The sequence below is a fragment of the Podarcis vaucheri genome (genome assembly GCF_965113315.1).
Source record: "Podarcis vaucheri genome assembly, chromosome: 2".
NCBI classification, from domain to species: Eukaryota; Metazoa; Chordata; class Lepidosauria; order Squamata; family Lacertidae; genus Podarcis; species Podarcis vaucheri.
In genome coordinates this window covers 26,229,333-26,250,347 of record NC_138760.1, presented here as the reverse complement: position 1 = coordinate 26,250,347, position 21,015 = coordinate 26,229,333, and the positions used below count along the sequence as shown (strand labels likewise).

The window sequence follows — 21,015 nt, the reverse complement described above, 5'->3', positions numbered from 1 at the left end:
ATATTAAAACATAAAAAGCACATTAGTTCTTAAATTTCCAGTATGGTTTTACCATCTGCCCCCTTCCTCCCATTTCCTCTTATTGCTTTGAAGGATAGGGTCAATTGGTGGAACCACGAGGAAAATAAATAATAATACCATGCCCTTTGCACGCCAGTGCAAATAGATAAATAGGTACCACTCTGACGGGAAGGTAAACGGTGTTTCCATGTGCTGCTCTGGTTTTACTCTGGTCATGCTAGCCACATGACCCAGAAAAACTGTCTGTGGACAACAGTCGGCTCCCTCGGCCAGTAAAACGAGATGAGCGCCACAAGCCCAGAGTCGTCTGTGACTGGACTTAACTGTCAGGGGTCCTTTACCTTTTTTATTGGGTTGTTGTTTTTATTTTTATTAGGTGTTTTGTGGTTTTATATCTTAATTTTAATTCTGTGAACCGCCCTGAAACTCCCGGTTATGGGGCAGTATATAAATTCAATTAATAACAACAAACAACAACAACTATAGTGGTACCTCAGGTTAAGAACTTAATTCGTTCTGGAGGTCTGTTCTTAACCTGAAACTGTTCTTAACCTGAGGTACCACTTTAGCTAATGGGGCCTCCTGCTGCCACTGCGCCGCCACCATGCAATTTCTGTTCTCATCCTGAAGCAAAGTTCTTAACCTGAGGTACTATTTCTGGGTTAGCGGTGTCTGTAACCTGAAGCATCTGTAACCTGAAGTGTCTGTAACCTGAGGTACCACTGTATATTGTAGGGCATCATAGGCAAGGTTAGGGAGGATTTCTTAATTGTTTGAGGAGGTTGGAGTCTCTCCCCCACGAAGAATCAAGTGGGTAAGGGGAAGGGAAGGTCTCTTACCCGCATGGAGTCAATCCACTGCCTGGACGCAAAAAGGTTATTAAGCTCCTCCTCCTCCAACTCTGTCTCCACTTCCAGTGTCTCCATCTCGTCTAGCTCCTTTTCAGTGAGTGTGGGTGGCTCAACTTGGGGAAGTGGCCCACTCTCTCTCTGAGGGGAAGAAGGAAAAGGTATTACCCTCGTAACACTTACCAATGGCTGCTGAGCACTGGCACTGAAGCTCCCTTGGGAGTGTCTAAATGAGAGCAGAACATCCTGATCTATGAAGATTCTTTGGGCAGCATTTGGGTTGATAAAAGGAGAGGCCCCCAGCCTCAGGTCTTCCTGGATGCCCAACCTTGCAGGCCTAGATGCACGAAGCCTGGCTAGAGCGAGAGAAGAGCCGCCTGCCACATGCACAGAGGCCTCCTCCCCCCATCCTCCAAACTGCCTATAAATTCAGGAAAGGAATCCTTGCTGACATATGTCTCATAATATCCAAAATCACATGCTCTGGCGTAGAAGCTGTTGCGTCGAAAAGTGGCTCGGGTAGGCAGCTCAGCAACAACGTGGGGAGGTTTCCACATTTTCAAACAACTTCATATTTTTTCTAAATGAAAACAACTAATGCTCTGAAGCTGACAACAAATTTAAGGCAGAAAATCCTTTTTTTAAAAAAGGCAGACTGGGTTTTTTAAATTTTTATTTTGTTCCGAAATTAACAAGATGAAACATGAGCAGGACCTAGCAAGTGTAACTAACTGTGCAGGACTGATGGAGAGCAGCACATCTAGGACTCATGGTATTGATGGAACATTTTTAAAAACAGCCAGACTCACTGAGTGCTTATCGCCTGCAGAGTCTCTACAGCAGGGTGTGGGGAAACCTGTGACCCGATGTTGCTGGACTACAGCTCTCATCATCTCTTAGCTACTGGCCATGCTGGGTGGGGGGGGGGTTGATGAGAGCTGGAGCCCAACAATATACGGAGGGCCACAAGTTTCCCCTGGTTTGATTTGTAGACTAGACAATAGGAAGGACATTGGGAGCAAGCCAGGACTCACCTTAATCACCAGGTAGCGAGGGGGGTCACGAGCCATACGTGTGAACTCATTGGCTAGCTCTTTGAAGGTGGGGCGGATGTTCTCGTCAATCATCCAACCTGTGGGGTTAAAGAAGATTGTGAGCATCGTTCAGGCAGATACCAGTCATGACAGCTTCTGTGGCCAGGGCAAGACCATCAGCCTGTGAATTCTGGCTTAGGGCTTCCACTTGTCCTGCTGTTTTCCTCCAGGAAAACCCAATCTTTACCATTGAATCAGGGGAAAACATCAGTTGGGTTTTCCATGGATTTACTCTGATTCAGCACTAAAAAGTGGGTTTTCCCAAGGACAAATGGAAAACCACTCAGACTCGTGCTTTCAAGGCACTGAACAAGTGGAAGTGTGGTTGAGCCCCCAAGCCAGTGCCCTAATCTAGTGTTCAAAGTGCATCCAAGGAACGACTGAGTGACATTTCCCCCCAGGTGAGGGGAAAGTGTTACTCTGGTCACGTACATTTTACCATCACCATGTAGACATCAATGGTGCAGATCTGGGGCTGCGAGAGGCGCTCCCCTTTCTCCAAAAGGTCAGGTACTTCTGAAAGGCGGATTCCGGCATAAGGCTCATTTCCAAAGGTCATCATCTCCCACAATGTCACTCCTGGAGCAGGTGACAGAAAACGCTCATGAACAGAATGCAGTGGGCCAGATTCAACAACTGTATTTTTCGCTCTATAGGATGCACCCGACCATAGGACGCACCTTGTTTTAGAGGGGGAGAACAAGAAAAAAACAACCCCCCTCTCTGCTCAGCGCCCCTTCCGCGAAGCGGCAGGAGAAACACCCGAGCCCCCTCCATTTCTCCTCCCGCCTTGCTAAAGGGGCGCTGCGCAGCTCTCCCTCTCTGCTGAAGCCAGGAGAGTCTTGCTCTTCTGGCTTCAGCAAAAGGAACCCAAAGCCTCCAGAGCGCAGCGGGATCTCCCGCTGCGCTCCAGAGGCTTCAGGCGACTATCCCTGAAGCCTTCAGAGCGCAGCGCGAGTTCCCGCTGTGCTCTGGAGGCTTTGGGTTCCTTTCACTGAAGCCAGGGGAGTCTTGCTCTCCCGTTTTCAGCAAAAGGAACCCAAAGCCTCCAGATCGCAGCGGGAGCTTCAGGCGGCTATCGACCCCTCTCGCTCTCCAGGCACTGACCCCTCTCGTTCTCCAGGCTTCAGCAAAAGCAACGCAAAGCCTCCGGAGCACGGAGGGAGAGCTCCCTCTGTGTTCCGGAGGCTTTGCATTGCTATCGCTGAAGCCAAGGAGCCTGCATTTGCTCCATAGGACGCACACACATTTCCCCTTAATTTTTGGAGGGGAAAGTGCGTCCTATAGAGTGAAAAATACAGTAACTGTCCCTGCCAGCATAAATCAGTGCAACAGGGCTTCCGCTAACACAACAGGGCTTTCCCTCCACCACACACCACACACACCACCCATACTGGCTGAGGAGTGTGTGTGTTGGGAGAACCTACAGAACAGCACACTGGGAGGCATGTGTATGGACTGGGAGAGGGTAGATCGTTCCATCAGAGAAACAGAAATGCTTGCACTGACAGAGCAATCTGCATAGCACTCCGCTGAATTCCTCCCAATAGATGTGGTACAGGTGGCTGTTACAGACCCAGGGATATAGTGGACAAAAGCCCAGTGCAAGGGAATGGGCCAATGTGTCCCAGCTATGGCAAACAAGGCAGGAATTGCGCCGAGATGTCCTCACTGTGCAAGTCCCAGCATAGTGGGCATTAGAAGACTCAAATGTGGGTTCCAGCCTCTCCCAATAGGAGGCAGTGAAACGCCTTGAAGTACAGGCGAAGAAAGGGCACCAGAGGGCAATGTTTCATAAATATTTGGTCCAACAGTCAAATTGAACTAGGCGTGCCTTTCATTGGCAACAATGGCTAACCTAGAGGAGAAAGTCTCTTGGAAATTCATGCTGTGGTGGCACACTTAGGGAGGCTTGTGAACAAGCTCGAAGGCTCTAGTGATCACCTCTGCGGATCACTTTTCAACCTTGGTTGGGAACTGCACATAACTTAAGAGTCAGATAGTTTGCACTTGAACTGTTTTCTTGATTTCCAGAGACTTGCTATTGTGACAGATTTCCTGAAGGCAACCACAGTAGGAATCGGCTGGTCTGATATACCTACCATAACTCCACACGTCACTTTGATGTGTATATTTTCCAAAATGTATGCTCTCCAAAGCCATCCATTTTATCGGTGTCTGAAAAATGTAAGGCAGAAAGTCATAAATTATAATTAAGCTAAACATGCACACCACATTTGTAAGATTGCTTTCCAATCTGAATGCAACTGGATTCATTTCCTGTGAGTTTCTAAAACTGAATTTTCACTCCTAATTACCTATCAAAACTCATTTTGAAAATCTCATTTTTCACCTTGTTTCCCTCCTCTTCTGAAACCTTTTCAGGTATTCAAGCAGTTTCTTATGTAATAATTTTCTTTCTTGAATTTACTAGTTCTGTTGGCTACATGGGGCACGCAGTTCCTCACTCCATAGTCTGGCGGTTGTCATTCAGAACATGACGGAGGCTCAAATGCAGAAATTGAGTATCTCTCTCTCTCTCTCTCTCTCTCTCTCTCTCTCTCTCTCACACACACACACACACACACACACACACACTCACTCACTCACTCCCCAATTTAGAAATGATAAAGTTACAAGAATCATCCTCTCTGCTGCCTGCACTGTATCTCACTCTAGTCAAATAGATACCAACCTTGATCTCATTGTAGAAGTATTTCTTGTCATCTGGATACAGCAAGTCGGCAATGCCAAAATCTGCCACCTGTACCTGGCTAGGGGATTTTACCAAAACGTTGCGAGCGGCAAGGTTGCGATGGACCATGCGGTGTTCCTCCAGGTAATACATGCCCTTAACATAAGGAAGGAGAAACAGATGAATGTGCCTGGATTTGTTTTGGGTTTGAGCACCTGCTTCACAGGAGCTATAGTCTACCCAGGCCCAGCCTATATATTTGGGCCCTTCCCACCATAATGAAAATCAAGTATTTCACACAAAAGGAGGAGGCAGCAAGCCCTGAAATGGATGCATATCCTGTGTTTCTAAAGACCATTGCCAGTGGTGGAGCAAGAAGATGTGCTGGGCAGGAAGGTAAGGATCTAGAAGTTAAGTTAAAATACATTTTGTGGATTTCTGCTGAGTAGTGGCATTTCCACACTGACTCATCTGCTGAGGAACCAACCCCCAGAATATCTGAGATGGAATTCCAGCACATGATAGAAAACTCTGGAACTTGTTCAAGGGGCATGCCCTGCGTTCACGCTAGACCTGCTGAGGCACGTTGGTGCACCGCTCTCTCAATTCACGCAATCTAGAACACACTCAACACACCTGCATATGGCAGGGGAAGTTTGATTTTTCTGGGAAGTTTTTCCGGTATTACCAATCTCACTGAGCAACTCCCTGATAGCTTTTCAAGGGCCTGCGAGGCTCCCGGAACATCACCGGAAAGCCACTAGTTTGGGCTAGTTTTGATGGTGTGGCAAACACTCCGCATACTTCTGCTGAGACCTTAGGTGCTTGTTGGCATTCTGCAACGAGCCACAATTATGTATTGCGTAACTAAATTAGCAGATCAAAACTGTGCTAATTACACAATTTACACTAACCCTAGCCAATTGCTTATCCTAATAATGGAGCTTGACTGCTGTCTCCAGTCACCACTTGCAATCAAGTGCACAATCCCAACTGCTGACCATCCTCAGTGACCACACAGTCTTCTCATGGTAGCAGTCTGAAGGGCAGGGCATGGACTCACTACTATGACTTACTAGGAGCAGCGGGGGGGAGGGGGCGGCAGCATGGAGTCCAGCACAGTGCAAATGCAGCAGTGTGCAGCACTGTGCTGACCTCAGCACCACCTTGGCTCCCCTGTCTCCTGCCCTGTTTCACTGACTCCTACCGGCTTTTTTTTTTAGGGATGTGGGTAGCGCTGTGGGTTAACCCACAGAGCCTAGGACTTGCTGATCAGAAGGTTGGTGGTTCGAATCCCCGCGACGGCGTGAGCTCCCGTTGCTCGGTCCCTGCTCCTGCCAACCTAGCAGGTTGAAAGCACGTCAAAGTGCAAGTAGATAAATAGGTACCACTCCGGCGGGAAGATAAATGGCATTTCGGTGCGCTGCTCTGGTTCGCTAGAAGCGGCTTAGTCATGCTGGCCACATGACCCGGAAGCTGTACGCCGGCTCCCTCGGCCAATAAAGCAAGATGAGCGCCACAACCCGAGTCGGTCATGACTGGACCTAATGGTCAGGGGTCCCTTTACTTTTACCGGCTTTTTGGTTCTGTTTCACTCCATCCTTCATCCCAACCTCTCACACCACTGACGACACCAGCAACGGGACTTGCCTGATTTGTCTCCATTTCTGTTTTATATTTATATGTTGTCCATGTTTAAGGTTCAGAATGTATTTTCTGGAAGTTCTCTCCGGAAAACACAAGGAAGGCAGCCTCTCCCTCTGAATTCTGGCAGATCTTTCATCCCACTGAAACCCCTGGTGCCCTGTCCTGTGCCATTCTTATTTCTTAGGAGCTGTCCTGGTCCAGTGCCAGACTAAGTGACAAAGCTTGGGATACAGGGAGCCGTTAAGGTTCCCTACCGCTGGCTTACAGGATGCAGCAATCAGAAAGCTAAACCAGAACTTGGTTGTTTGTATTGGACAAAACAGAAGGTTGCCTCTATTAAACAAACCAGAACAGTACCAGGAAACTCATGACTCCACCCAGATACACCTTAGCCTGTTGCCACCTAGTGGTTAAGCTGTCTTATGACACTATCCATTGCCTTCAATCATGCTTGGGATACTCCCTCAACATTTGGAATGCAAGTGGTTCTAAAAAAATTCCAGTATTCTGGGATAGATTACCCCAACCTTATTTGCCCCGGGAAAGGCCCTTTAATTAACCCCAAAATTCTTCTGCAAAACCCATACATACCTTGGCAATCTGCACACACCAGTTGAGCATCAGCTGTGGGCCAATGGCATCTTTGTTTTTGCGGACATACTCCAGCAGCGAGCCGAGGTCGAGGTACTGGGTGACCAGTTGCAGTTGGGTGCCAGTACAGATACCCAGGAGACGGACAATGTAAGCATGGTCCAGGCTACCTATCGCCATCATGTGCTGTACATAGTAAAGGCAGAAACAAAACACACACAAAAATGAAATCATGGCATCGGAGCAGAAGTACCAAAACGCCAAGTTACACCCCAAAGAGAAGGAACTTGCAGAACTGCAAGAAAAATTACAGGGTAGTGCTAAGTGTAGGCAGAGCCAACAGTGATACCAGTTAGACAAGGTTCACCATGGACAGCTCACTGCTCAAGATGAGCAAGCTAGCTTGCCTGTGCATGCACAGCTGGTCAGCCTCCTCCTCTAGCAGTGGTGCAGAAAGGCCTCCAAGATGCCAGGCACATTCCAAGGTCAGATGAATGGCATCACCCAAGAGCATGGGTAGGCAAACTAAGGCCTGTGGGCCGGATCGGGCCCAATTGCCTTCTGGATCCAGCCTGCGGACGGTCTGGGAATCTCCGCATGGATCGCCAGCGTGCGCATTCTTTCCTTCTCCCTCCCTCTCCCTCCCACCAGTGCCTCCTCCCTCCCTCCTCTTGGCTTCTCCCTGCCCTGCCTAGAGGAGGAAGGGGGCTGGGCTTTGTTGGTGCCAGCAGCAGCACTCATGCGACCACCATTTTAAGCAGCCCCTCTCTAGAGCCTTTTCACATGCCACTCATTGTGCCACTGCCGCCAGACCCTGCCGCTCGCATGACACAGGTAAGCTGCCACCGGGGGTTGTGGTGCGCTTGCATCATTCCCCCCCCCCAAATATAGTCTGGCCCCCCACAAGGTCTGAGGGACAGTGGACTGGCCCTCTGCTGAAAAAGTCTGCTGACCCCTGCCCAAGAGGAATCCTCTCAAAAGCCTGCTTGCAATGCCCATCACCTTCAAGGGGATTTCCCTCCGCCACTAGAGAGCAAGTGACTTTTGATGCTCGTATATCTAGGTATCAGCTGCCCAAATTTGCCACCCAAATTGTACCCCAACTCTGCTTAAAGGTCACCCAGAAACTGGGTGAGTTGAGTCAGCTCTTTCCATCCACGCTTTCCCCAATTTAAATAATCCTCCCTACCTGCCACACCCCCCAAAAAAATTCCTAGCCACAGAGCCAGAATACCCGTATCGCACCTGCCTTTTAATCCTTTCCTGCAAATAGCAACTTGTGGAAAGGTATTTGAACTGGGGGAATGGTTAAACACACACTGCCCACAGCACTGTGCTCTCAATCCAAATTACTCCCTATGGCTGCTGTTAAGCAAAGAAAGAGAGGTATTGGGATATACAGTTCTGGATCTTCCATGGCGTATCTAATTTAACGCCCGCTTCCCCTATGTCTGGCGTGTTTCTCAAGGGGACTACAAAAACAAGCATGAAACAGTGAAGTTCAGTAAAATTTCCAAAGTGACACGGGACCCGGGGAGGCCAGTCCCATCTCCTCCTTGCATGCCCTTGTAGCACTTACATCTGTGACTGCATGGAATGTCTGCCGGCCACTTGGGTCTTGGATGACTTTGATGCTCACAGGGATCTTGATGGAGTCTCCTTCTGGAATCCAGACACCCTGGTGGGGAGAGGGGCAGAGAAGATAAACTATATTGTTGATCTGAGGATCTATTTATTAACAAACTAGTAACTGCTGAGGACTCTTCCGAGACCTCAACTCTCATCCAAGATGGAAGCAAACACTAATTTTTCATTTACCATTAGAATCTCACCCCCCCCATTTCCGTTCTCATTTTCTTGAAGCAGGAAAAGGTAGTTCCGCTCCCACTCTAGATGACCTGCACAAATTACTGGAGACCCCCCCCCCCCGGATAATGCCTGCCTCCAAGCACTCTAATCCATCTATGTCCCACCCCAGGTCCATCTCTGTAGCAATCTTCTAGCTCTGAACCCCTCTTCAAAGGCAGATCACTGTTCTCTGCCTCTGCTTAAACCAGCCAGAAGCAGAAGCTGTTCCTCCCAAGTCTTGGGCTTACTTTGTGCACTGTCCCAAACACTCCGGATCCTAAAACTTTCAGCTTCTTTAATTCTGTCTCCTTGAAGATTCGAGCCAGGACTTTATTGGCTTTCTCGCTGGGATCCAGGGGCTCCAAACTCTACGGAGAAGAAAGAGACCCAGACAAATAATTCAATCCATAGTCGTCAAGAATCCCTGTTTGAAAAGGACATCACAATTCACCTTCACTTTGCTCCTAATTGACTTTGCAGCATTCCTGGTTTTTTAAACATGTGTTCCTGTTCTTTTTTTGGCAGGGTGGGGGGCTGTCTGTCTGCAGCTAGGTCTAGCACAGCTGCTAGATACAACTGTGGTGCCAAACAAACCCATCTGTGAAATCCTTTCAAACACTTAAGCTAACCCTTACTTTCTACTGGAGTTCACAGAAGCAATGAAGAGGATTTTCTAATTCTATAAAAGACCCATTGAACAGGCGCTCTTAATTCCAGAAGATGCTAAGCTACAAATAAAGTGTTATTTCATTGCCCCTATTTCTCCTTCATGCCCAGTATCCCTCAATGGAAAGAGCCCACAATCAGACTCCTGGATAACAGCTCACCCACATACTGCCATGTGTTCAAAGCTGGGTCAGACCAATGGCCCCCAAAACCCAAATGTCACGAGGTGTGTGGGGGGTGACACAAGTTTACAGTCTCACCTCTCCTCTCTCCAGGTATCTGCGCATGGCTCGCTTCTTCTGAATCTTCTTGCCACGGCAATACAGAAAGGTGAGTAAGATGCAGGAACACATGGCAAAGAGGCAGCCCACAACCGTCAAAGCAATCACTGTCGGAGCTACCCTGGAATGCAGATGCCAGGCGTTACTAATAGTGAAGTCTGTGCACATGTCACAGTTCTGCATGAGCATGGTGAAAGCACAAGAATTAGTAGCAAGCATGAAGTTCAGCTATCTGAGAATTCCACCTTATATATATATATGTGTGTGTGTGTGTGTGTGTGTGTGTGTGTGTGTGTGTGTAGGGACCCCTGACCATTAAGTCCAGTCGTGGCCGACTCTGGGGTTGCGGTGCTCATCTCACTTTATTGGCCGAGGGAGCTGGCGTACAGCTTCCGGGTCATGTGGCCAGCATGACTAAGCCGCTTCTGGCGAACCAGAACAGCGCACGGAAACGCCAGTTACCTTCCCGCTAGAGCGGTACCTATTTATCTACTTGCACTTTGATGTGCTTTCGAACTGCCAGGTTGGCAGGAGCGGGGACCGAGCAACGGGAGCTCACCCCGTTGCGGGGATTCGAACTGCCGGCCTTCTGATCGGCAAGACCTAGGCTCTGTGGTTTAATCCACAGCACCACCCGCATCCCTCATAAATGAGGGCCAGAATATATATATATAGCCCTCATGGCTCCAAATTTGTTGTTTGAAGGCATGTATGTCGGATAAAATCCCAGAAGAGAATTTTTCCATAGTTCCTTGCCCCTCCGATGGCTAGAAGAGGCAGAATAAATGGGTAAATAGAGGGAAATGGGCTTAACTTGATTGGGAGGGGGATAAATCTGATCAACCTTATAAGGGTCATTGAGAATAATAAATGTGAAACGCACAGAGATGTATACTAAGCATTGTTGTTCTAAGTCACAGAAGTATCCAAATTTTCCCTCCTTGGTACAAAATATGGTTGAATGGCGCAGAATAATAATACTCATATTCATTTTTCACACAGTGCCTACTAAAGATGGTGACAGCAAGATGCATCAGTACAACAAGAACCATGTGTCTGGCGCATGAAGCAGAGGTGCAGCCACCAGAGGTAAATTCTCTTCAGTGTTTCTGGATGTCCTAAGCATCCCCAACGTTGAAGGAATTGGCAGTGGTTCTACCTGTCCTTCTGCAGGACTTTTGCAACTGGCAGTCCTTTCATCCCAGAGCTGGCCCCGTGCCAATCTTCATTATTCTCCACACCCCACCCCACGTCCCAGAGGCTCAATACAAGTTGCAAAATGCAAACAAAACCCAAGGAACATGCAAGCACGCTAAAGCTACAATGCTATGGAAGGCCAGTCCTTTCCTTGGCCAAACAAAGCTCCATATCATAGGGGCTTGTTTTCCCCTGTCGCATTGCGATGCGGCCCTCAAATGCTTTTTCCTCGTTGTGTCCCATATTCACAGGACAATTCGGACAGAGGGCATTGGAAGAGGGGCAGCAAAAGGAACTTTCACGTGGTGGTGGGAGCTTCCTCCGCCTCGTAAGGGAGGGAAAGGGTGCAGGAAGGAGATCAAAGCGCAAGGATCCACTCCCTCCAGCGACAGGCAGAGGCCTGCTGCGGCCCTGCCCTCCTTTCATGCCTCCCACAAAGGCCTCCAGGCAAACTGGCATTGGTGGGAGAGAGCAGGGGTGTGATTGTGAAGGGAAAAGAAAGGTGGGAGTATGGCTGAGGGGAATAGCCCTTTCAAGCATCCATTGGGTGAGGCAGATAATTATATATATATATTTTAGTTCTCCCTCTACAATCAATAGCCTGAGAGTTCTTTTTATGTTCTTTCTGACAAGCCTGAGTGTCTGAGACCCCTTTGTTGACACAAGAGCCTGCCTCCTCACTGGAAGGACCATAAAAAGGTGGCAACAAATGGAAGCGAGAGAGAGAGAGAGAGAGGCTGCGATCTTGGCCGGTTTCCCTGCCTTGGCCTGCTGAAGTCTTGGCAGGCCTAAGACGGCAGCTCCTTAAAGCACCGGCGTCTGAAACAGGGTGAATTTGGGAGAGGATTCACGTTTCAGTTTCGAAAAGTGACTTAAAAAACAGGTGCCCCCCCAGCTGAGAAATCAGGAGGCAGAAAAGGAAAGGGGTGGGGGCAAGGAGGGACATAATTTGATTAAAAGCCTTTGACATAATTTGGAAAAAAAAGGCCAAACCATTTGAAAAATCCTGCAATTTGATAGCTTCAAGCAGGAATATCTTAACTAGACATTAGAAGCTATGCTACGGGCTAATGGCTATTAAGCAGTACACAGAAGCTGTTGATGTTAACTACCACGTGCCAGAGGCAAACCCTTAGAAGAAAGACTTTATCTGGTCTCCAGTGGCTTTAGTCCATGTTAACACAACAATAGCAATATTGTTTAGCTTTTATATAACAGCTTTTAAGTGTTCAAAGTGCTCCATGCACATTATTTCAACCATCCTCACGGCTACCTTTTAAGGTAGGTAAGGGATGGAACCTAGGAACTTGAATGCAAATATGCTGCTCTGCCATTGAGCTTCATGGCGATAAGATCTCTTCTTGGTATTTGTAATCTGTAAGAGTAAGCACACTGGGGTGTGTGTGTGTGTGTGCAATTTATAAAGCTATCCCCACACCCTCACTAGGTGAAGGGGTGCTGATAGGTACCTGTGAACAGGCAGTTCCTCCATGAAGCAATCTTCAAGCTGTGGTCCATCACACCTATAAGGAATGAAATCCAATAATTATCCCGGGAGACAGAGAATCCAAGAATCTAGGGAAACAGCCTCTAGCAGGAAAGTAAAAACCACAAACCCCAGTTTCCGCCTGCAGTAGACAGAAGACTAGATAAGATACTGCTCACCCCTAGTTGACGACTAACTATGATTTAGGCTGACAGGCATAATTTAAAAGTGTTCGTTTTGCTTTCTTAGCTGCAATAGCATTTCAACTGTAGCTGGTGAGGGCTCAAATGTGTGCAATGATTTTATAAAGTGTCATATTGATGCAACACTAACATTCTTATACTTATATATATATATATATTTATTATTATATTTTTCAAACGTTTTCACAATTACCTTCAAATCAAATACACTGTCTCGTAAGGCGGCTTCCCACAGTGTTTTTACTCAAACCTTTTCCACTGCATTATATCTTTATCTGTTGCAGAACATTTCTCTACAATTATTTTGTCATTTTTCTTCCGCGGCTTTTATCTCAAATCCCGCCCACGATTTCATTTGACTGCAATGTTGTTGTTTTTAACAGTCCACATGTGCTTTGACAGAACAGGTGCTGTTTGTTCTTCCTCACTTATCTTTTCCGTTCCCTGATCATTTCCTTTTTTTTTTCAAAACACAAGTCACTCGACTGCACTTTATGATGATGCTATCTGCACGCAACATACTATGGAAATAAATTAGATATTATTGCTGAAACTCCCGATTTCTCACTTACCCCTGCGTGCAGTTCTCATGGCACGACCGGCACTCATTGTTGGCATAGGGGTACTTGAAGATGAGCCCCTTTACCCCTACGATGCCTGCAGGGCAGTTTTCTACACAGTGCGGCCCATCCCGGTAGTTAGCACAATGCATACAGGCATCAGCACCCTGAGGAGAAAGAGGAGGTGAGTTGAGGAGAACAGCTCAGTGATAGATCAACTGCTTTGCATGCAGAAGAACCCGGGTTCAACCCCTGGCGTCTGAGGAAAACATACTGAATGTGACCTTGGGCTTAGCAGTGCCTGCGTCATTCCCTATTCTTTCTGAAACTGTAAATAAAGCTTTCAGTAAAAGTAATCTCTAGCATTCCCTCCACAGACCTCTGCATGGTCTGAACTTTCCGTAACTAGCAGGAGGACAACTAGGAACATCCCAAGGCGTTTGATCACCCAAACATTTGCAGCCTGTGGCCTGAAATGGAAGCCCTAATATTGCCTTGCAAAGTGACAGGGAGACCCGGGTACCCTTCCCTGCATTTAATCTGGTTGAGATCTGGATCATCTGGCCCTGAAAGCTGCTCCATTCATTAAATAAAGGCAGCGGCAGCCAAAAGCAGGGTCTTCGTGACTTTGGAATCTTCTTCCTGAAGAGGAATAACAATCTGCAGCTCTGTTGGATTTTGGAAGCCGCTGCGAAACGTCTCTTTTCCAGCAGGAATTTGCCTCAATTTGTTTTGTTCTGCAGATACTTCTTTGTAATTTCTTGCGTGTTTTTGTGTATTACTGTTTCACAATGCTGTCTGTTTTTGTTACGATCCGCTCACTGGTTTTGAGCTTTGAGAAATAAGTTTATAAATATATAAAATGAAACAATGGGTGTGCGCATGTCTCTCTGCATCCACTGTCCTCGGCCCTTTATACTATAGAGTAAGCGCGATCCTAAACGTATGGCATTACCCCCCAAACAATTGCTTGCAATGCTTGTACAGCTGGCCCAGTGCTTAAAAAGAAAGCAACGTAACAAGGAGGCAGGCAAGATGTACAGGAGCAGGCCCTGATCCCACAGCCTGAAACCTATACAGTGGTGCCTCGCAAGACGAAAAGAATCCGTTCTGTGATTCTCTTCGTCTAGCGGTTTTCTCGTCTTGCGAAGCAAGCCCATTGACGGATTAGCGGATTAGCGGCTTATCGGCTTATCGGATCAGCTGATAAGCGGCTTAGCGGCTTAGAAAAAGGGGGGGAGGAAAAAACCCCCGCAGGAACTCGCAAGACATTTTCGTCTTGCGAAGCAAGCCCATAGGAGATTTGTTTTGCGAAGCACCTCCAAAACGGAAAACTCTTTTGTCTAGCGAGTTTTCCGTCTTGCGAGGCATTCGTCTTGCGGGGCACCACTGTACCTCAAAGGCCATTACTTTCCATAGGAGACCTAGTACCTGATAAGATATTGGAACACAGGCACTGCTCCAAGTATTATCAATAAAAGAGGAGCAGGGCCTTTGTTGCTGTGTCCCCAGAGCTATGAAATAACCTCCCAGAAGTGATTCATTTGAGCACTAGTTTCCTGGCTTTCAGGAAAGGCGGGATCTGTTTAGGAAAAGCATATAGCTTAACCCCAGCTCTTTCACATTATTTTATGTGTTCCAAGATGCCTTGAACATAACAAGACCACTTAACACCAGCTTGAAAGACCTACACTGGCTCCCAGTATGTTTCCGAGCACAATTCAAAGTGTTGGTGCTGACCTTTAAAGCCCTAAACGGCCTCGGTCCAGTATACCTGAAGGAGCGTCTCCACCCCATCATTCTACCCGGACACTGAGGTCCAGCTCCGAGGGCCTTCTGGTGGTTCCCTCACTGCGAGAAGTCAAGTTACAGGGAACCAGGCAGAGGGCCTTCTCAGTAGTGGCACCCACCCTGTGGAACGCCCACCCACCAGATGTCAAAGAGAAGAACAACTACCAAACTTTTAGAAGACATCTGAAGGCAGCCCTGTTTAGGGAAGCTTTTAATGTATTTTGTTGTATTTTAATATTTTGCTGGAAGCCTCCCAGAGTGGATGGGGAAACCCAGCCAGATGGGCGGGGTATGTATAAATAAATAAATAATTCATCATCATCATCATCATCATCATTATCTGCAAAGGTTGGATATAAAATGCACAAAGATCTTTGCCACCCCACCACTCTAGAGAAGCTATGTGATATTGCCATACCGATCCATTGCAGGTTAGGCCTCCTTCAATCTTCTGGCACTGCGGGTGGCAAGGGAAGCACGCCCCGTCTTGTGCAAATTCTCGAACATCCCTACGCAGAGCAGAGCAGGAGAGGAGAGGAGTTACACACTTGGGGCCAGGGTGGAACGAGAAGGCAAAAAGGGAAGCAAGTGTCCCTGGCTGGCTATTTCTTACCCCTCGTAGAAGCTGCAGGAGTCAACACAGGTTCCGTCACGGCTGTAGTTAAGGCAGGAGACACACTGATCTGGGTCAGGACCCCAACAGCCATCGGTGGAGCAAAGAGGATGACAGACCTTCCCCTCTTGGGCTGGGAGAGAAACAGAGTGCCTGGATCACATCTGGGACCAGGGCCCCATTTTAAGTTGTGGGGGGGGGGGCATGTGCTACCTGGAAGGAAAGTGCTTCAAGTCCCTTTCCCACCTCCCTGACCCATCTGTGGACAAACCAACAAAAGGGGGAAAATCATAGATTTACTATTTTAAACCCAAGAAGAAGAAGAAGAAGAAGAGTTTGGATTTGATATCCCGCCTTTCACTCCCCTTCAGGAGTCTCAAAGCGGCTAACATTCTTCTTTCCCTTCCTCCCCCACAACAAACACTCTGTGAGGTGAGTGGGGCTGAGAGACTTCAAAGAAGTGTGACTGGCCCAAGGTCACCCAGCAGCTGCATGTGGAGGAGCGGGGAATCGAACCCGGTTCCCCAGATTACGAGACTACCGCTCTGAACCACTACACCACACTGGCTCTCAAGATCATTTGGCTATAGCAAGATCATTTGGCTATAGCAGGGGTACGATTCTCTAGATGTCTGGCCACAGAAACAACTTTATTCCAGTTAAGACTAACTAGCACAGGGGTCAACAAACTTTTTCAGCAGGGGGCTGGTCCACCGTCCCTCAGACCTTGTGGGGTGCCGGACTATATTTTTTTTTGGGGGGGGGAATGAACGAATTCCTATGCCCCACAAATAACCCAGAGATGCATTTTAAATAAAAGGACACATTCTACTCATGTAAAAACACGCTGATTCCCGGACTGTCTTTGGGCTGGATTTAGAAGGCGATTGGGCCGGATCTGGACCCCAGGCCTTAGTTTCCCTACCCATGAACTAGCATGTTCACAGTCCAAGTGGTATCCAGCAGCAAGCATCTGCTCTGATGTTGCAGTGGGCAAGACACTAACTTCCATGCGCTGAGTTGCTCAGATGGGCAGGTAGCGTAGACCAAGGAAACAGAGCGCAATGGAGACTGCACAATTGTTTTGCCACTGGAACATATGGGTGGGATTCAACTAATTTGAATCCCGCTAGTGGAAACCCACACAAGGACTTCCAGTAGTGCATGGGGTCCCCCCCCCCATGTCCTGAAATCGGCTGGCAGGGAGGGGGGGTGGTTGATAGAACCCCCAGCACACTATGCAGGGAAGGAGAGGGGAATTGTTTCACCTGGCGAAATGCTTGTGCTGAAGGAACACTTGCCACACAGCTGCCTTGAATTCCTCTCCATAAGAGAGAGGAATTTGTTTGTTTGTAAATAGTTATGTTTGTAAATAATAATGTTTGCTTGTTTGTTTGTAAATAATTTTTATAAATTTTCCATTAAGAACATCCGATTTATAACAAATCAAATCATAATCCAATTAAAAAAAATAAAAATAAAATAAAATAACCAAATTACAATCTGAATTATTAATTATTAAATTTCATACAGGCTTCCCATATTCTGGACCTCTGAAGAACTCCTCTCACATAGTTATAATTCTGCCCTCTTCTTGTTGTTTTCATATTTTCCACATTCCAATCACGTGCTGTTTGCACCCTACCAGAGTTCAGTGGCATCTACTACACAGTGAGAGAGTGACTGAGCCCTCTACAAGGATAAGAGAATGTTGAAACTCCTTTGAAGGAGTTGTTTGGTTTTGTTGATGGCAATGCGGCCTAGTGCAAAAAGTTCCCTAACTCCAGGCTAACTTATCTACAGCTTGCCCACTCACTGCATTTCCTGGCAGGTTTGTTGCTCTTGATGTCAAGGTCCGAACGCCGGCGGGAGAGACGTTCCCAGTTGACCGTGTTGTAATAGCAAAGCTGCCGGTTCTCAGCGATGTAGACCTTGCCGGCACTGATCTCCCTAAGCGAGCGGAAGTCCAAAGAGGTCACATTCATGTTCTTCATGATCAGCAGCGAAAAGCCACGGCTAGGAAAAGCACAAACCAAAGTGTCAGCCTCAGGAAAAGGAGGAATGGGGACTATGTTTTGTGGCTGGGAAGGAACAGCTAGTATCTATGGTTTGCGACCCTGTCTGCCTGTACAACAAGCATGAGCAACTGGCAGACTGAGGTCCAAATCCAGCCCTGCTGTCCACCAAGCCCTGCACAACATATACAGAAGCATGGATTTAGGTGGGGAGGGGACTAGTTTCCAGATTCAGCCACTCTTAATGCTGTGACTTTTCAGAATGGCATTAAAACAGCAGCTGTTCCACAGGTAGCCTTAGGCATCACCAGAACAATGAAGCCCTAAGACTCCTTCTGCAACTCGCAAGCAAGGTGAAGGAGGGTTGACCAAGAGAGCAATTCTTACTTATACAAGCTGCGTCCACCTATGATTTCCAAGTTGGAGAAGACACTGAAGTTGTGCATGTGTTTGGGCCATGACTGGATGTTCAGGTAACCTAGGAAGAAGGATACAAGGTCAGTGATCTCTGGTGCAACTTTCCCTAAGCATTCTCCCATCACCTCCAGAGTCCTTAGCTCTCTGGTCTCTACGCCACCTTCTGGGCTCAAGCGTATACAAATGCCACTGTTTCCTCCAGCTTCCACATAGGCATAGAGCGGATGCCACTCTCAAGGAGTGCTGTACTGCTTTTTTGCAAGCTCCCCTTTCTAGCAGGACACCTGCCTATTTCTTCTTGCGGTGCACTGTGGGATCTACATTGATCTGAGAGTTCCTAGGCTGCTCCTGCCCCACTCAGGCTGGGGTCAATCACAACCTGCACTGGGTCAATCTCAGCCCAGTCCCAGGCAGGCATGGGAAAAAATCTGAACCCAGCAGCTTCCCCCGGTGAACAAGGAGCAAGCTTGGGCTTTTCCCAGCAATCCACAGTCCCTTCTCAACTCACATGCATTCCTAAGCTATATTACCACTCTCTAAATTTCTATCTACCCTTCCTGCTTATATACTAAAATCACACTGGGTACCATATCAAACATTTTATTAATTATATAGGTCTTGATTGTCAAAAACAAAAAACCCAAAAACCTCAAAGCACTTTCCAGAAAAGAATGAACATAAGCAGGTAAAAAAACACCACTCAACTTTTTAATACATTAAAAAAATAATTAAAACCAATGGTAAGCTAAAAACCAGATTAAAATGCACATCAACATTCTAGGTGTCTGAATAGGCTTGCCTAAATAAATAATGTTTTTAGCAGGCACCGAAAAGGGTACAGTGAAAGCACCTGTCTGGTATTAATAGGCAGGGAACTCCAAAAAATATAAGGCTCATCCAGACTTCCTTCCACGCTGCATTTCTAGACACAGGTCCACAATTTAGAGTGCCATGTTCAAAGGCTCTTTTTATGTTTTGTTTTCTTTCAGTCCTGTGCTTTCCCTGCGAAAACCCGCTCTTTACCGCTGAATTGGAGCAAATGGGCAAACCATTTGTGTGAAAGAGAAAATGCTTTATCCCCTGCTATTGCACCCCTCAAGTCACCTTAAAACCCCTGAAATAGTATAATCGTGAAATAGAAGCAATGGATTGCCCAGGACAAAGCCTGTTTACTCTTGACCATATGCTGATGCAGTGATGGGCAAAGGGTTGTTTATGTAATGCCATGTGTACTATAGAGGCACAGTGAAGGGCGAATGGTAGCTAGTGAGCTAACAGGATAAGGAATATGTATCGCAATGAAGGTCATTAAATATTTCAGATAATTCAATGCATGTGTGTGTGCGAGCGTGCGGGGTGTAGGATTATTCTGAGCAAAACAGGGAGATGTCGTATCATGGGTGATGTGGAATGGACAACGGGGAAGTTATTAGCACGACGTATGATGTTTGAAAGCTGTGTGAAACCTGCGGTCATTACAGTGCCCATCACTTATGGGACTGTCCTTTACTGCAGTAAAGTTAATACAGGGGTACCTCGGGTTACAGATGCTTCAGGTTACAGACGCTTCAGGTTACAGACTCCGCTAACCCAGAAATAGTACCTTGGGTTAAGAACTTTGCTTCAGAATGAGAACAGAAATCGAGTGGCTGCAGCGGGAGGCCCCATTAGCTAAAGTGGTACCTCAGTTTAAGAACAGTTTCCGGTTAAGAACGGACCTCCGGAATGAATTAAGTTCGTAACCAGAGGTACCACTGTAAAATGGTACGGTCTTGCTTGAAAATTGGTTGCGTTTCTTATTTAATTCCCTACCTGGGATGAACCTGAGAGGTGGTTTTAGCCACTTCCTTGACACACCATTTCTTCCAATTCAGGGATAAAGAACGGGGTTTTCTGGATAAAGGGGGTGTGGGGGAAGCACTAGGGTGTGGTTCTTTAAAGTGTGGAACCTGTGCCTAGAAATCACAGGGCAAAAAGAAACTGTGGATGAGCCTTAAAAGATCAATTTCTTTAAAATGTGGGACAAGTATTATATGGCACCTTATAACAGTGCCAGCTCTGCAGACCGAAGTGGTCGAGTGGACCTGGGCAATTTCACAGGTAAACTGGTCCCAAATTTTCCGAGACTGTACATACTAATAGTAAAACTTTGAACTTGGCCCAGTAGCAAATCGGCAACTGGTGCAGGTCTCTAAGCAGAGGGGTCATGTGCTGACAGGGTCTCACCCCTGTCAGCAATCATGCTGCAGCATTCTGCACCAACTGCAGCTTCCAGATCAAGCATGAGAAAAGCCCAATGTAAAGCACACTGTGGCTATCTGAATATGAAAAAACAAGTGCGTGAACTACTGTGGGCAAGTTTTCCTGGTCCAGGAATGGTCATACCTGTTGCAAAAGTTTCAGCTGGTAAAGGGGTGCTTCTAACCACTGAGCCTACCTGGGCTTCCAGTGACAAAGCTGAACCCAAATGCACCTGCAAAAACTTCACTTTTGTGGGGATTGCAACCCCATCCAGGGCAGGCAATTTGACCAGTTTCTCAGATACGGGAGCCACTCACCCACAGTGACTGAAAGGGACAGAGTCCTTTCTTACAACCCACATTGCTCATGACACAGAGAGTTCCCTGCACCCCAGTTCACCTGTGATCTCTCGCACAGTCTGGAAGATGTTGAGTTTTTCTGGGTCCAGGGGAGCTATGTTGTGCCAGCGGTCTCTGCAAAACAAGAGCAGGAACGGTCAGAACTAGCGGACAACCTCAAAGTGGAACCAGCCTTTTTCTTCAAGAGCTGCTATGCATGATGACTTAACAGAGGATGGTAATCCCTGCACTCGCAACGCTGATGTTATTTACATGGCTGTGAGAACATTGCAAGACCGTGCTGAGGTTACAACCCACAAAAAGGAACCCCCAGCTAACCAAGGGCTCATTCCTCATCCTGGTTGTCAGTTAGCCCATTAAAGGAAAAGGTGCCCCAGTCAGTACCTGCCAAAGGTGGAGCCGATATGGCGTATTTATCACCTCTGCAATAAAAGAGATGTGA

The 21,015-nt window shown here is 47.2% G+C and overlaps 1 protein-coding gene across 1 annotated transcript in view; it reads right to left on the bottom strand.

The window, feature by feature from the left end:
- ERBB3 (erb-b2 receptor tyrosine kinase 3) overlaps positions 1-21,015 on the bottom strand; it is a 96,306-nt gene that overhangs the window by 10,031 nt on the left and 65,260 nt on the right. The window contains exons 10-25 of the mRNA XM_082212375.1: positions 20,614-20,687; positions 17,944-18,034; positions 17,358-17,557; positions 15,542-15,674; positions 15,347-15,437; positions 13,150-13,304; positions 12,358-12,411; positions 9,671-9,812; positions 8,993-9,112; positions 8,476-8,574; positions 6,897-7,082; positions 4,659-4,814; positions 4,066-4,141; positions 2,396-2,542; positions 1,904-2,001; positions 861-1,010 (exon numbers count right to left, since the gene is read on the bottom strand). Of these exons, the coding sequence (XP_082068501.1) occupies positions 861-1,010; positions 1,904-2,001; positions 2,396-2,542; positions 4,066-4,141; positions 4,659-4,814; positions 6,897-7,082; positions 8,476-8,574; positions 8,993-9,112; positions 9,671-9,812; positions 12,358-12,411; positions 13,150-13,304; positions 15,347-15,437; positions 15,542-15,674; positions 17,358-17,557; positions 17,944-18,034; positions 20,614-20,687 (1,972 nt within the window). The remainder of the gene's footprint in view (positions 1-860; positions 1,011-1,903; positions 2,002-2,395; positions 2,543-4,065; positions 4,142-4,658; positions 4,815-6,896; positions 7,083-8,475; positions 8,575-8,992; positions 9,113-9,670; positions 9,813-12,357; positions 12,412-13,149; positions 13,305-15,346; positions 15,438-15,541; positions 15,675-17,357; positions 17,558-17,943; positions 18,035-20,613; positions 20,688-21,015) is intronic.